Source organism: Mizuhopecten yessoensis, unplaced genomic scaffold (genome assembly GCF_002113885.1).
Source record: "Mizuhopecten yessoensis strain PY_sf001 unplaced genomic scaffold, ASM211388v2 scaffold2307, whole genome shotgun sequence".
NCBI classification, from domain to species: Eukaryota; Metazoa; Mollusca; class Bivalvia; order Pectinida; family Pectinidae; genus Mizuhopecten; species Mizuhopecten yessoensis.
Window position 1 is genome coordinate 1,545,384 of NW_018404481.1, and position 16,140 is coordinate 1,561,523.

Below are 16,140 nucleotides of genomic sequence, written 5' to 3' on the forward strand. Positions count from 1 at the left end.
CCTACTCGAAAAGAAGCATTGAGCGTGTCAACTGTGAAAAGAAAACTAAAAGCTATGCACATATTCAAAAGGAAAAATCAATGCAACCTCCCTGCAAACGTTTGTTGAAATGATAATGTTTTCAGGAGAAGTCCAAAACAAATATATATATATATGAAAATCAAATCTTAAAACCTGAAGCTTCTAATTTGCACCCACAAGCAGTTCGATGATTGAGAATAGAATGCACCTGCTGTTACCCACTGCATGTTGTATGGAGCAACTAAAGTAAGAATCCCATTGTAGAATTTGGGATTTACTTTTGTGCCGTCTTCTTGGGAATATGGAATTTTAAAAAACCTGCGACACCCATTGCAGATCCTTATTTTTTCTCTCTACTTGCTGTTAACCTTTTTCTTTCCTTCAGCCTTCCTTGGCAATACTCCACTTTTGGCCTTCATGTTTATCGTTCGACCTGGTCAGGAATGCATCTGGTATTGTCTGCAGGCCTGGACAAATGGAAGTCGTAAAATATGGTAGTTGCTACTTCTCACTTAATGTTCAAGATTTCTGGCAATAACAACAATTGGGTAACCCGTTGTCAGTAAAATGTTGCCGGTTGGAATACTACTCTGGGTGCGTTCGGCATGGCCTTTCAGTGGGGAGCACTAGGTCTGCGTGAGATTGGTGCTATCGGAAGGAGAGGAATACTCCAACATACAGCCCATTTTTATAAAAGGAAGTAAACATTGTTTAGTTCATCACTGTATTAACGGTTTCATAAATATGTATTGGTCAATACACTTGGTTTGAGTATTATATTATACATAAGCCGCCGAGGCCAGTTTATCTGAATAAGCTCATTCTGGAAACACCCCTCGGGGGTCCTGAGGTATGCTTGATGTATTCCGATAGATATGTGTTTTTTCAAACAAAGTTCAAAAGCCTTAAAACATGATGCGCCCATTGAAACGATTGGGATCTTTGGGACTTACGCAACAAAACCAGCCAATTAACAAGTGTACGTCCTACGTCGGCAGCCAAATCCCTTCGCAACTTGTTACACTGGGAATCGGCAGAAATAAAGGCAATTTTATTTCTCTTTAGGATGGGATTAATAATTTATCAATTTTTATTGTGTGTGTTTTTCTTAACACCCATTCTTGTGATATTCAATTTTTAATACGGTATCTAGTTCTTATTTCTCAAATGTCGGTAATGAAAACATTTATCGCTTTCTCTGTCAGGTTTCCTGTTAATTGTAAGCAGTGACAAATAATTATAATCATAACTTGAAATTTCTCGAATGAACAATGCTAATGTCAACTGTTTTTCTATAGATTTGACTCACAGGCGATCGTTATGATGTACTGCAAACCAAACGACATGCATTATAAATGTGGTCATTGTGATAGGCAGACCAAAAATCGTTGTTTTATGAGAGTTATAACAGCGACACACTCGTTCATGCCTGATTGGTTTACTTTTTCAGGTATGTTGAATGACAACTTCTTATTACATAAGCATATGTCGGGTGAACACTGTAACAAAAACCAGTGAGGACCACATGTTTGTCACGGTAAGTTGTAGAATCATTTTGAATGTTATAAGTCACCTATGTTTCCCAAACTTTTGCCCACAATTTACATGTCTTTCTCTGTTCTATACGATTTCTTGTCAGTGGTATCACCTAGGCACGTCCGAATCCTCTTTAGTGTGACCAGGAGTGGGTCCATGCTTCTGTTTAAAAGTGATGACATTCAGTAAGGCAACGCTAAAATGATTATATTTGAGTGGTTCAATAATCTGTACATTCTTCATATCAAGTTGACATTTTTGTAAGCAAACAAACAAAAACTCTTCACTCTGACTTTTTCCACAATTGTCAATAAACGACTTGATATTGTTTTCTTGTTACAAATTGCGTGTTTAAGGTACAAATTTGTACCATGGTTTTGTTTGTTTTTGTTTGTTTGTTTGTTTGTTAGTGTTTTACGCCCTATTAACAGCTATGGTTATTTAAGGACGTGCCAGGTTTTGGTGGTGTATGAATGCCGGAGTTCCCGGATTTGTGACACTTCAATGAAATTTAGAGTGCTCCTTGAAAGGTCCCATTCTGTTCACACGGCTTTCATATTATAAAGGAAGTTGTGGGGAAGTAAAAACAAGTTTTGTATCGACAGCAAGTATTAAAAGTATGTACATCGCTAATTAATATTATATCAATATTAATATTAATAATGTATTTGGTGCATCAGCAATAACGGAAATTAAATAGCTGGCATAATACAGCTTTACAGTAAGAGAAATATAATTTGATTGTTTGGCTAGTGAAATCACAAAGGCAGGCACACAGGGGCGGGCAGACGGACGGACAGAAACATAGATAAATAGGATGGCCATTGAACGTCATGTTATATGTTTTTATGCACTTAAATTAATAAAACACAAAGTATTAACACATAATGGGTCATCCACTACGAATGGCGGTTTCAATTAATTTCATACTTTGATACAAAGCTTAACCTATATAGAAGAATTTATATAGCCAGGGTTTCCTACTGAAAACGTTTCTATCTACGCTTTCTATATTTTTCCTTCTATATTAAACCTGATTTCCATCTATTAAAATCCAATGTCTACCATGATACTAATTAATATCCTCACAGTGTTTGAAGTTTCTTGTGACGCCTAAAACAGAGATTATATGAAGTGTGCCATATAGAAGTGTTTGTTATTGCAGGAAATGGTTACTTTCTGGTACTCTTCGTTTCCTTCTGCTTAATTTTGTTTTGATTCCTGAGGTTTTCCTTTTTATCTTAGTGTTTTCTTTCTTGCGCTTGACGTTTACGACCGAGTTCCAATTTCTCTACTGAGTGTTGATGCTGTTTTTATATATCATTATTATCATTATTTAATCCTGAAGGTTAAGGGAAAGAATAGTCCTGCTGTATTGCTTTGCATGTCCTCAGAAGCTACAAATGTAGGGCCCCAGCAGAATGGGGGAGGGGAGGGGGTTCTATGTCTTCTGCTTAGAAAACATTGGAGGGGGATTGATTTGCTGCCCCTATTGCAACACTTCGGGTGTATTTTCTCTTTTCCTTCACTCTTCTCTATACAAAGTTTTCGGCGGTTTCTCCGTCGACACCCGTCTTCATATGACCCTCGCTGTTACTACAATGATCTGTTGTTAACGACGCTCAGAAACATCGACGATGAACAGTTTCAAAGTGCATAAGTGTATCTGACATCTATAGCACGTGTTCTTCGGCTAAGTAGTAATATTCATTTTTTTAGTTTTCATTAAAATATGCAGTTACAAATGCTCTTCCGAGAAAAAAAGATGACTTATTGGTACAAGTATAATAGCACTTTTCCTTGGCAAATTTATTGAACTTTGACAATTTGACGTACTGTAAATGTGTTAAGGCTAAAAACTATACTTTTTTGTAATTAATCGTTTTAAAGAGAGTTTATTAAATATATCAGGATGACATAAACACATACTCAAATGTACATGTACATACAGTATCAAATAAATATAGATGCTAGTTATTCTCTCTGTCATCATCATCCACATCAACATCAAGGTAAATTTAGTTCCTTATTCGTTATTCATGGTAAACTACTTTGACGAATATTTCAAATTCAGTTTAATGAATAAATGTATTAGTGTTTCTCATCATATGTTACTCTAAACAGTTCCAAAAACAAAAAGCTACATTTTCACCCAAAATAAAGTAAATCAGGTTTCAGAAAATAGATTATTACGGGAAATATTCGCTTCACATTGAATATAATAATTATATATGATGATCCCAAGGAATAAATTGCCAAGTCCTGCTTATTTTAATATTTCAGCTGTCTGACACATTGTACAAATGAACTGATTTAATACAAAGCGGGTTTTATCCAATGATTCCTGAGCAAGAAAACACAAAAGTGACACTAAAATGAATAGAAGATAATGATATTGCAGTGTGTTGGTGGGTTTTGTACTGAATATTTTCAATTAATCAATCATACAAGTTGAAATCGATTTATGTTTTTCTAGTTAATTGATTTCTAAGTTTTTATCCCAGCTGTTATTAATTATTTAAAACTTGGATGGCTATCATACGGTGAGAGTCCCCTAGGAACTGACTCTGACTGTACCCGACAGTGTTGATTACATAGAGATATGTGAGATTAGTATTCGATAGTAAAAAAGTAATGCTTTAATTAAACATTATCAAATATCAGGTAATATTTCTGATTTGAAAGTAACATAGTATATGATCTATTTACAGTTAAGCAACTTGCGGTACTGAATTATAATGGTTCATTTTTTTTGCGTGGACCCAGACTTAAATGTAGGATATCAATATTATTATTATTATATTACAAAATCCTGTTCCTGGGTGAATCGACATTTACATGAGACGTGGTCGACACTGGATGTAGTCGTCACACATTAACACAGTATCGTTAACATTCCAAGGCCGATACTAATGTTATAACAAATGCAGAGCTACTTTAAATAAATGTACAACATTTGATATAGCGCCCTATCTAGCTAGAATAAGCCAATCTAAATCGATTTACACATCCGAGAGATCTGCAATTTATACAATCAAGAGTGATCAATATAAGTTGATAAAACTTGCTTCATAATTGTTGTAAAATAAATAAAGTTTATATTTAATCTATACAATCAATAAATTAACTTATGCGTTAAATGCATAAATCGATATATTTAGTCTTCTTTCTTCAAAATATTGGTTATCATCAGTCCAAAATTTCAGATGTGAAAGTAAGAGGTGTGTATTGGTAAACACTTAAACATGTCGCAGAAATTAATTATAACACTTAATTGTTTGTTTTCATTAAAATGCACTTTACTTTTCAAAAATGGTAGCAATTGATCAGTTTGACATTTGGATAGTTTAAATTGACATTCGGTATAACTTTAAATCGATATCAGGTGTAGAAATAAAACGTAAATCATGTCCATTAACATTCCGATATAGATACATACAGATGTTCACATGTTTATCCAAAGGCTCTTTATTCTTTACAGTAAAATTTGAACAATCTGGATCCATTTAGCATGGTGCCTTCAAATCCCCTTCAATACCTTACTAAACACTGCAGTAGAACAGTCCTATCGCTAGGAACTGGTCAACGTAGACACATGAGAACTACTTTGAACTGTCATTTTTAAAAATTAAAAACAGTAGAAAATATATCATGTTGGTTTTCTACAGGTTCTCCGTTTTCAACCCACATAAATAAAGTATTTCCATTATTCAAACCGGGCATAAAAGAGTCACTGATATAAGTTGGAAAAAACTTGTTAACTAATTGTTGTAGAATATTGTATTTTGAAAAGAATGACGCAAAATAATTGATACGACTTATTACGTTCATATGCATAGCTCTTATACATCTATCAACGGTTTCTGGTTTAAATTATTACATCCCAAAAGGCATTTTATGTTTAAGACTGGAACGTATGTAGATTTTGTAGAGTTATTTTAACCAATTTGATCCCAGTAGTTAGAATCTATTTTTCTTGAAACACTTTTGATATTAATTGACAATCAGGACATTTACTTACAAAAGTCTTTAACCAACAAAAAAAAGTAGTTTTTTTATTTGCTCTTTGTTATTATTTTCCATCAACAAGTATCCAAACACTTTCATTCGACTTTCAGATGACGCCATTGTTAGAACGACACAATGGTCTGACGCTCATAGGGATTATCGGTAGGTGTTAGTTTTGAATTATATATAAATGATATGTTAAATTTGATTACAGAGATCCCATGCAAAACATAATCCGAATTGATTAATGATTCTGAGGTCTGGAAATTGGCGACGAACAACAAGCGTTATTAAAGGCAAAGATCATCTTATTTTAAAAACTTATATCTATAAAATACCTTAAGATTTATTACCTAAATTAAAATTAAAAAGCAATGTGTTGTGACTGTTCAATCAATGAATAAAATTATGTTATACACAAGTAACAATAATTGAACTGTTCTTTGACGGGAACATCAATGTGTTTATCAATTTCGTATGGTCTTAATCATTTCAGCAATGATTTGCTACATCTGTCTGTGTGGAACTAACGGACAGAATACTGAGGGTAAGTTACTCATATCAGGTGTTTACAGAATAAAGTCAAGGTGTATCAATCAAACCACAAACGAGGTCATCGCGTTAATGTAAAGATTGGAAAAAATCTTAAACTTCTCATGGTTGTCAAACCAAGATCACGTTGGGAATTTATGACGTATCGCAGCGTCAATCGTTCAGTCCGCTACTAACAAATGTTTCTAAATGGAATCATACCAATATACCAATTTGACTGGAAAAACCTTCAAGTGGTTTGGATTAAATTTTTTACAAACGGTTGATTTCGTGGAGGGTTGGAAATATGGACCTTCTCTGAAACTATGTGAGTGATATCATCCATATTTGGCTGGAAGCATCCTCAGATGATAATTATTCCAGAATACGTTTATGGACTACCACTCTTTGGATAACGGACAATTAAATTGTTTTGTTTACTACACGATTAGTTTCATTTGAAAATGCATCTAACTTTCTGTCAAAGCCAGTACACAATAAAACTAGTATATAGCGGGCACAGGGATTTGCCCCAAAAGTGGGAATAGGTTTATGAAAGGAGTACTACTTTACCGGCTTGTGACAATGCGACAAACTATGTGTTCCGTATATGTAATCACACTCTAGTTGACTACTGTGTGGTGATGGGGTGTGGTTATATATATTTTATTTATGTAATTACAATGCATTTGAATACTGTGTGATAATGGTCTGTGATACTATATTTTTATATATGTAATTACATTGTATTTGACTAGTGTGTGATGATGGGCTATTGTACTATATTTTTATATATGTAATTACACTGCATTCGAACAATGTGTGGTGATGGTCTGTGGTTATATATATTATATATATATGTAATCACACTCTAGTTGACTACTGTGTGGTGATGGTCTGTGGTTATATATATTTCATTTATGTAATTACATTGTAGTGGTCTACTGTGTGATGATGGGCTATTGTACTATATTTGCATATATGTAATTACATTGTAGTTGACTATTGTGTGATGATGGGCTATTGTACCATATTTTTATATATGTAATTACATTGAGCTATCTTCTGTGTAACGATACGCTGTTGTACTGTATATTTTTATATGTATTTACATTTTAGTTGACTACTGTGAGATGATTGGGTGTAACAACAGCTTCACTGGTTGTTACGATACCAGAGTATCGATTAACGATACCAATGGATCGATTAACGATACCAATGGATCGCTTAACGATACCAATGGATCGATTAACGATACCAATGGATCGATTAACGATACCAATGGATCGATTGGCGACACAGGATGCAATTGTAACGACGGCTTTTGGGGCGTTTTTTGCGAAAACGGTAAGAAGAATAAGTAAGGTAAACCTAACTTAGTTAGTTTCATTTTGTTTATTATATTTTTTCCTCTGTACTCTTGGACGTTTAATCATAATGATAGATAGTGAACGATAATTAATTCAGTAACTCGAGTGAAAAATATTTTGACGTCAAAATTGACATTGTCTATTGCTTGTCGATTTCATAGTAAACCATGTTCTCTGATTTGTCAGTTTAGTGTGAAAATAACAAGGATAATTTACGAGCATGCCAGTAGCTTCAATAGATCACTTTAAAAAATAAAAAAAAATACAACAATGTGCAGAGAGAAGACAACTAGTAGAACCAATCCCGGATTCGATTCGAACCCAGGGCCTTCGATCACAATACGATCGCGTTTGCCAACTCAAACAGTGATGGAGTCCTGGCCTGTCCCACTACAGTGAAACTTAGAACGAAATAAATTATTTTTGGGCCGTTACTGCGCAAGTTAATTACCTTCAGTCTGTACTGCGAGTGCTATATAAATGAGCTTGTGATGTTCAAATATTAAGTCTTATCAATTCTGATATTAAGGACAGAAATCTCAATTCTTGGTTAATGAAGGTCATTTCGCTTAAGTCTGTCTGTCAGTCTCGATCTGGCCTAGTTATTTGCTATATCATTGCCTATTTCTCCTTTTGGAAATAAAATCTTACTTTAAAAAAAAATGAAACTAATATTATGCTTTGTACCTACATGAACGCACATTTAAAATGATCATATTAATATAATATCTCACTTATTTTGTTCAAATAAGGATCTGGGTAATTTTTTTGTTGGATATCTCCTGTTGCAGACATGCTCGAGGAGTTATATAACGTCTCCTTGGACACCAACCTCAACATGTCTGCCGTGACAAACGTAAGTCATTTGACAGTACTAGCCCTCGCGGACCACGTACGACATGGCTACTATCTCCTACCGAGCTCAGTGGTGAGTAACATGAAGGAAATACTGCTATCAGAGATTTTTTATTGGATTAGAGTATGTGCGTTTCTTTACCTGTAGTAGCTTATAAGCCGAATCTGATTGGCCAACCGAAAAATTGACAAATAATGAATATATCATTACATTGTTTGAAGGTTCATGGATTACTGTACTAACGGGAACATATAAAATATGGTGCCCCGTTGCAAAACTACGGACCTTTGCCTTTTTCTTTTCACTCCAACCTCCCCTTTCTTCTCTGTGGTGTCTTCATGTGCATCAGTCTTCACAAAATTTACTGGTACATCCCCTGTACCTACTGACATCGCGAAAGTACCTCCCTTTTCCTTACGTCATCCAAAGAGTACATCCCCTGTACATAACGTCATCTCGAGAACATCCCCTGTACATAACGTCATCTCGAGAACATCCCCTGTACATAACGTCAGCTCGAGAACATCCCCTGTACTAAACGTCATCTCGAGAACATATCCTGTACATAACGTCATCTCGAGAACATCCCCTGTACATAACGTCATCTCGAGAACATCCCCTGTACATAACGTCATCTCGAGAACAACCCCTGTATAAAACGTCATCTTGAGAACATCCACTGTACTAAACGTCAGCTCGAGAACATCCCCTGTACATCCACTACACATTACGTCATTTCGAGGGTAGAGCCGCTGTAAATAACATCATCCCGAGGGTAGAGCCCCTGTACATAACGTCATTCCTTTTCAACATATTTTATTGACATAGAAGAATGTTACACTGTCAAAAGGCTTGGACAACAGGCTTATAGTCTATATAAGTCCTCTCCATTGATGGTAGGTATATGGACATAATTGATTGACTTTATAATAATAAGATTTTTTTTCTTACTGTCAAAAATTAATCATTGGAAATCATTAACATATTTTGCGTTAGAGCCTTTTTTCTCTTTTTTTTTTTTTTTTTTTTTTTTTAGACAATATGTCATTACAAAAAAATGTTCATTCCTGTTCATTACATAATAGATATAAGCATAATTATTTAGTAACGGATACAATATCAATATGTACGAATTGGCTCGCTGATTTAATTTCTGGTACATATAAAATGTAATCAACAAACATTTTATTTTGTAATAATATTTTTGTGTATCCATTATATTTGGTAATTAGTGTCTGCATATTTTGGTATAGTGAAAAATTGCAGGTAAATAGGGTCTAAAGTTCTGATTATATTTCTTCTACATATTGTCTATAGTTCTACTACCAATTGTGTACTTAAATCTAATTAGATAATTACATAATTAAGAGGTTATTATATAAAATATGGTGTGGGTGTGGGAAGGGGGAACACTCCCATAGAATAGTGTATTAATTAGATTTAGTCTGCAATTTACATGTAGGTAATATATATATATACATCCTTAATCCTTTATTTTTGAATACATTTGAAACGCTCACATATTCCTCTTCATTGATATTTGACATGTTTATAAGTTTCTTACAAATTTTAAGGGAGGTTGCTTGCACTGTACTAGATGAGAGTTTATTAAACTCTCGGAGCATTGAAGGAAAAAAACTATGATAGTAGTTGTTTAATCTACAGAGTTGAGGGCTAAATATTCTATTTCTACGCAATGAATGCTTCATTATTGGTTGATAAAAGGGATGATTGATTCTTGCAAGTTTAAAGGCGCATGGCCATGTAATATTTTGTACATTAAGATCAATTGATGATTTTTTCCGACGAATTTCTAATGGTTCCCACCCTAATTCCCTATAAATTAAGTGATGTGATGTTCCTCTTCTCAGCCCTGTTATAATTCTTGCTGCTTCCAGGTGGATAGATTCTAGTAAATGTTTAAGTTGGGTTGTACAATTATTCCAAATTACATCAGCATATTCAAGTAAAGGTCTTATGAATGCAAAATATATTTTTATAAGAGTTTCTCTGCTAAGTTTATATTTCAAACAGCGTAGTATATTTATTCCAGTATACGCTTTTTCATAAATAGTTTGTATATGGGATTCCCATAACGTCATTCCTAGTGTACATCCCCTGTAGATAACGTCATTCCGAGTGTACATCCCCTGTAGATAACGTCATTCCGAGTGTACATACCCTGTACATAGCGTCATTCCGAGGGTACATCCCGAGGGTGGAACACATTTACATTACTTCATCCCGAAGGTAGAGCCCCTGTACATAACGTTAACCCGAGGATACATCCCCTGTACGAAACGTCATTTCGAGTACATCCCCTGTATTTACAGGTATATACCCTTTACATAGCGTCATCCTGAGGGTACATCCACTATACATTGCGTCATCTCGGGGGTATAACCCCGGTAAATGACGTCATCCCGAGGGTAGAGCCACTGTACATATCATCAACCTGAGGGTATATCCTCTGTTTATTACGTCATTTCGATGATATATTCCCTGTTCTTAACGTCATCCCGAAGGTACACCCCTGTACATTACGTCATCCCAACGGTCCATCCCCTGTACATAACGTCACCCAATTATACACACCCTGTACTAAACGTCCTCCCGAGGGTACATATCATGTTCATTACGTCATTCATAAGCTAGAGCCCCTGTACATAACGTCATTCTGAGGGTACATCCACTATACGTTGCGTCATCTCGGGGGTATAACCCCGGTAAATGACGTCATCCCGAGGGTAGAACCACTGTACATATCATCAACCTGAGGGTTTATCCTCTGTTTATTACATCATCTCGATGATATATTCCCTGTTCTTAACGTCATCCCGAAGGTACATCCCCTGTACATTACATCATCCCAACGGTTCATCCCCTGTACATAACGTCACCCAATTATACACACCCTGTACTAAACGTCCTCCCGAGGGTACATATCATGTTCATTACGTCATTCCGAAGCTAGAGCCCCTGTACATAACGTCATTCCGAGGGTACATCCCTTGTACATTACGTCATCATCCCGAGGGTAGAACACTTGTACATAACGTCTTCTGTACCTAGCGTCATCCCGAGGGCAATTAATGTCGCATGTTTTGCTTCAGTTCAAAAAGTAGTATTCACGTTTCAAAAAAAAATCATTTTGTTATTGTTAGATAAACGTAACACGTTTATAACACCATGTTGAAATAACTGAATGTTAACATTTACATTTTCGTTGCTGAGCCTCTCAATCACTGTCCCGATTCAAAATGTAAGCAAAGCCAAGCTACAAAAATTCTTGCAAGTGAATGTTTTCCAATCGGATATTGTTCGGAGTTTCCCGTCAAACCAATAAAGTAAATTGTGAACAATCATGTCGGTACATCAAATTCTAACTTTAACGGAAATTCCCAAAAAATATAAGAAACCATGAAAAAGTATTCTGTTTCTGGAAAAATTACTGTTTCGAAATTTGGTAAAACAGTTAATTCAAATGCATAATGACAAAGAGAAACGAATATTCTTCTAAATATTTTTTTTGTTTTTTTGTTTTTTGTTTTTGTTAGTTAAACAAAGGGAATGGATATTCTCGATGTTTTTAATGGTATGAAACATTGTGGATTATTTACATAATGTAAACAGTGAACCTTTCGCCTAATCACATGTTCGCTCTTCACCGCAAAGTTCGCGCAATGTTATATATCGCCCTTCACATGTTATAGCTATATAATAGTAAGCGGTGTTCTAATACTCGGTGTGATAATAAATTCAGCCCAATTGCGGAGAACAAAAAATGTGGAAGTTGAGCTTCACGAAAAAATTTCCGATAAATAGTATTCTGCAAGATTCGGTGAAGTTTGATATTTTTGGAATATCAAACATATCATAATTCATTTTGTTAGACAGAGGCATCATGTTTTAGACATGTGACAGTCAATTGGTTTCCACTATGTTACAGAACTTGGTGAGCAAAATACAACAGAATCTAGTGAGACAGGTAAAAGTAATCATGGATAAAGAAACGAACTTGAGCGTCTTCAAAAACGGTAGGTTGATTAAATATGGAAGCAATGTATATTGAAACTTTTTTTTCAAAAACAGGTCGGGAATGATAATTAAGAACATTTTACAATTCATGGTTTGTTAAATAACATAATTTTCCTGATTATATTGTAGTTCGGGTTAAGGTCATCGGATACGTACGCCATGGTTGTCGATATTTGTGACAGTTTACTTCTGAGCTCTTGCCTGTTTACATGAAGGCTATTTTGCAGCAGAGATTGTTAGGGTAATTTTGGAATTCCCTTTCATTCTTTATAATGTCAGGTGTTATTTCCTACTAAACAAACGCTAGCATATAAGGGTTAACTAGTTGTCAGTATGCTATAACCGGTTTGAATACTGTGTTGGGTGCCTTCGGCATGGTATTTCATCGAGGTAGCACTCTATATTCGGCATCAGATCCGCGCTATCGCAAGGAAGCAAGAACACCAACATACTGCCTCCAACACACATACATACACACATATATGCATACATAAAAAACATGGAGGCAAGATATTAGCTGTTAGTAGGACGCTTAAATGCCCTAGCATTTTATATGTTCATTGGCAATAAAGGATTTAACAGGTTAAAATGATACCTATTGCTCACGTGAATAACCGTTTTGGGATTTTTTTCTGAAAACATCAATCTCTTCCGTGTACTTTTTTAAACGAAATATTTTGTTATATTTTCAGTTGTCCCTATTTTTTTAATTTCAATTTTTCACTAATGCCTGCTTATAATTCCTTCACTGATGCCCAGAAATATATTTATATTTATATTGTCACTGATGTCCATGAAGATTTATTTACCCCCATTGTTTTTGTTTTTGTTGTTGTTATTTTTGGTATTTTTTTCATACATTTGTTAATATTTGCATTGTTAATGTTTTTATTTATGGCGATTGCTTTCAGATGTACTAAATATGTCTGACCAGATATTCAATTCAACCCCATCACTTCTCAGTGGCATCTATAGACTGACAGAACAACATGTAAGTACTGATAAGATGTGAAACCTTTTTGTATTTCAGAACCAGGTCATTTTGCTGATATGTTTTGTGAACTTTATTTCGAGAACAGAAATCGTTCTCAAAGTATTTTTTGCGTAAATTGTAAGTAATTTACATAGATACTGGACATATATGTATCCTCCATGCAAGTCATAGACTGAGAAAAAATATTCCTTTTACCTACTGTATCTAACATGGAAACCTGCTGAATTGAGGATTGCTAGTATGCCTTCCGTTTACGACCAGAAAGCGCTCAAAAGAAGCCGGCTGAACCCATTGCAACGATTTGGATCTTTTCATTTTTCTCTTTTTCCTACTTCTTTTCATTTCTATACGCCTTACTTGGCAATAACTCGCTTTTGGTCTTTGTATTGAGCATTCGCCCAAATCAGGCACTTGTAGCTGGTATTTCTATTATCTTAAATTAAAATCATCGATATACACACAATACAAGAATGTGAAACCTTTTCCGAGATTCTTGATAGCGTCGATTATAAGTTCTTAACAGGGTACCTTAGGCATGGTATGTGAGTGAGATAGCACTATAATATCGGCATCAGAGCTATCACAAGGAGGCAAGTACACCAACATACCCTGTCTCCAGCACACAGACACACATACACGGATACACAACACACATGGATACACCACGTCTTTAAATGATCTTAGTTAATAAAACGAAATATAACCAAACCAAACATAAAAGAACCTCCTCTAAGAACAGATATAGAAGGGTATTGTTACACCGAATGAAAATATACCAGATTAAAATATCATTGTTTGATCTCACTTCAGGCCAAGAATATAGTGATAAGCACAGAGGAAAACATACTCGAGATGATCAAGATGCTGCTTAGTCAAGTCAACGTGGATCAAGTGGTCCACACTGGTAACATTCCATACACGATGTTTTCCCTAGCATACACTAAAGCTAAGGGACCAAATCTACCCTTCTCATACAAAACAAAGTTTGGCTCCTTCGATCTGCCATTCTGGGAAACATTCCACGACCAGATCAGATATGAAACGGTCTCCGTCATAGTAAGTACAACATTTTAATGTTACTAATGTTTTTGAGTTTGGTCAGTTTCAGAACTTAACATATTGAAAAGCTTTGTGCAATTTTTATGACCTCCTGTTTTATAAGAAAAAAATCTTCAGGTCCATTGATTTGAATGTTTTAATCTGTTTAAAACATATCTTACTTTTTTCAGGAAATATGTGAAAATTACAAATTGAAAATACTTAAGATTTTAATGTTACCAGTTTAATTGGAAGCAAAACGTTTTTTATGATAGTTGGTTTGAACTCTCAAGTTTTAACGCACTTACTTTTAGCGTGTAAGTATAATCAAGATGGTAAAATAGAACCCATAAGACCTTTAAAAGCAAACCGAACTCGTAAAGTATAGCTTGCTTATCACTTGATATCCGATCACTCAAAACGTGTGATTTCTTGCGGTTCATATGCTTTGCATTTACATCCATTTTGTAAATTCTAATTTTTTAATTGTTATTTGAATTATTTGTCCTAATACTACATAATCTTCGCTGTTTCTGTCCTAGTTGTTGACCTACGAGACAAGCCCATATTTCTTCGCCAGCAACGCTGATGACATAAGTTCTGGCCTTGTCAAAACGATCGTTACAGACAGAAAAGGAAATGACCTCAATGTTGAGGACCCGGATGACCCAATAGCACTTGACGCGTCGGCTAAGCGGGCTGTAGATCCGGTGAGTGGTTGGTCAACTCTAGATCCGATCCAATCACAGGAGGGAGCGGCATTCCTGGCCGTTGCAGCCTTTAACTTCACCGTAAACGCCGTCATTGTTGACCTTAAACTGGCCACTATGAAACTGTGTACTACATACGCCGCATACGGTAGATCCACCCCGACAGTTGACGAATATGACTTCAAGGTAGAGACCATGGGAAAGAGCCGTTTAAAGTCTGTGTTTCCGGAAGATTTCAGGGCAAGTTACTCTGATCAAGTTCTGCAACTGGCATTGAACTATAAGGGCGAGGAATCAATAGCGAAACCATTCTTGATGACCGTCATATGTGAAGGTTTGTTTTCATGATGACTTGAGTGTTCAAAGACACCTTAGCGTCGTGCTATCATTCTATTTCAAAAAACAAATGTTTAAGAACAAATTAAGTGAATGAATTTTCGAATTTTTTAAAAATCCTTTTAACATATATAGAAATATATTGATGAATGAAGATAGATCTAGATAATGAGCTAATATCTCAAGATATTTTAGGAACTTCAAATCATATTTTCTATTTTAAATATTTGTAATTTTTTCACAAACCTACGGTAACTATATATCTGTCTGTTTGCTTTTATTTTGTATCCGATTGCAATCAGAAAAGGGCATTTCCATATTGATCAAATAATAGGTGTTTTCTGTTTAATTTACGGCTGATCACTACAATATCATCATGAATATACATACATACAGGTGTATGCATTATGACAAATTGATAGATTATGATTTGCTCAATTCATAATATATTATAGAATACAATTGATAATCGAAATGTTTTATTTAATTTTGATTATATAAATGTTTAAAATATTTTATGCATATAATTATGTTTTATGTTTATGAAGAAATGTGGTATAATTTCAATGATAGATATTTTGGAGTATTATAAAATTTCTTTCAGATGACTCCCTTATAGGAAACGGTAGGTAGTACTTTCGCATCTCAATTTGAATGTTACTACGTCAAGAATTTCATTTTAAGCTAGAAAATAATTTCTAT

The 16,140-nt window shown here is 34.8% G+C and overlaps 1 protein-coding gene across 1 annotated transcript; it reads left to right on the forward strand.

Moving 5' to 3' along the window:
• Positions 1-1,490: 1,490 nt before the first annotated feature.
• Positions 1,491-16,071, forward strand: LOC110445451. The gene is made up of 10 exons (XM_021490090.1): positions 1,491-1,558; positions 5,676-5,727; positions 6,062-6,112; positions 7,216-7,443; positions 8,258-8,394; positions 12,272-12,359; positions 13,272-13,351; positions 14,165-14,410; positions 14,935-15,436; positions 16,043-16,071. The coding sequence occupies exons 1-10, from the start codon at positions 1,547-1,549 to the stop codon at positions 16,069-16,071; spliced, it is 1,425 nt and encodes a 474-aa protein (XP_021345765.1). The 5' UTR covers positions 1,491-1,546.
• Positions 16,072-16,140: the final 69 nt, after the last annotated feature.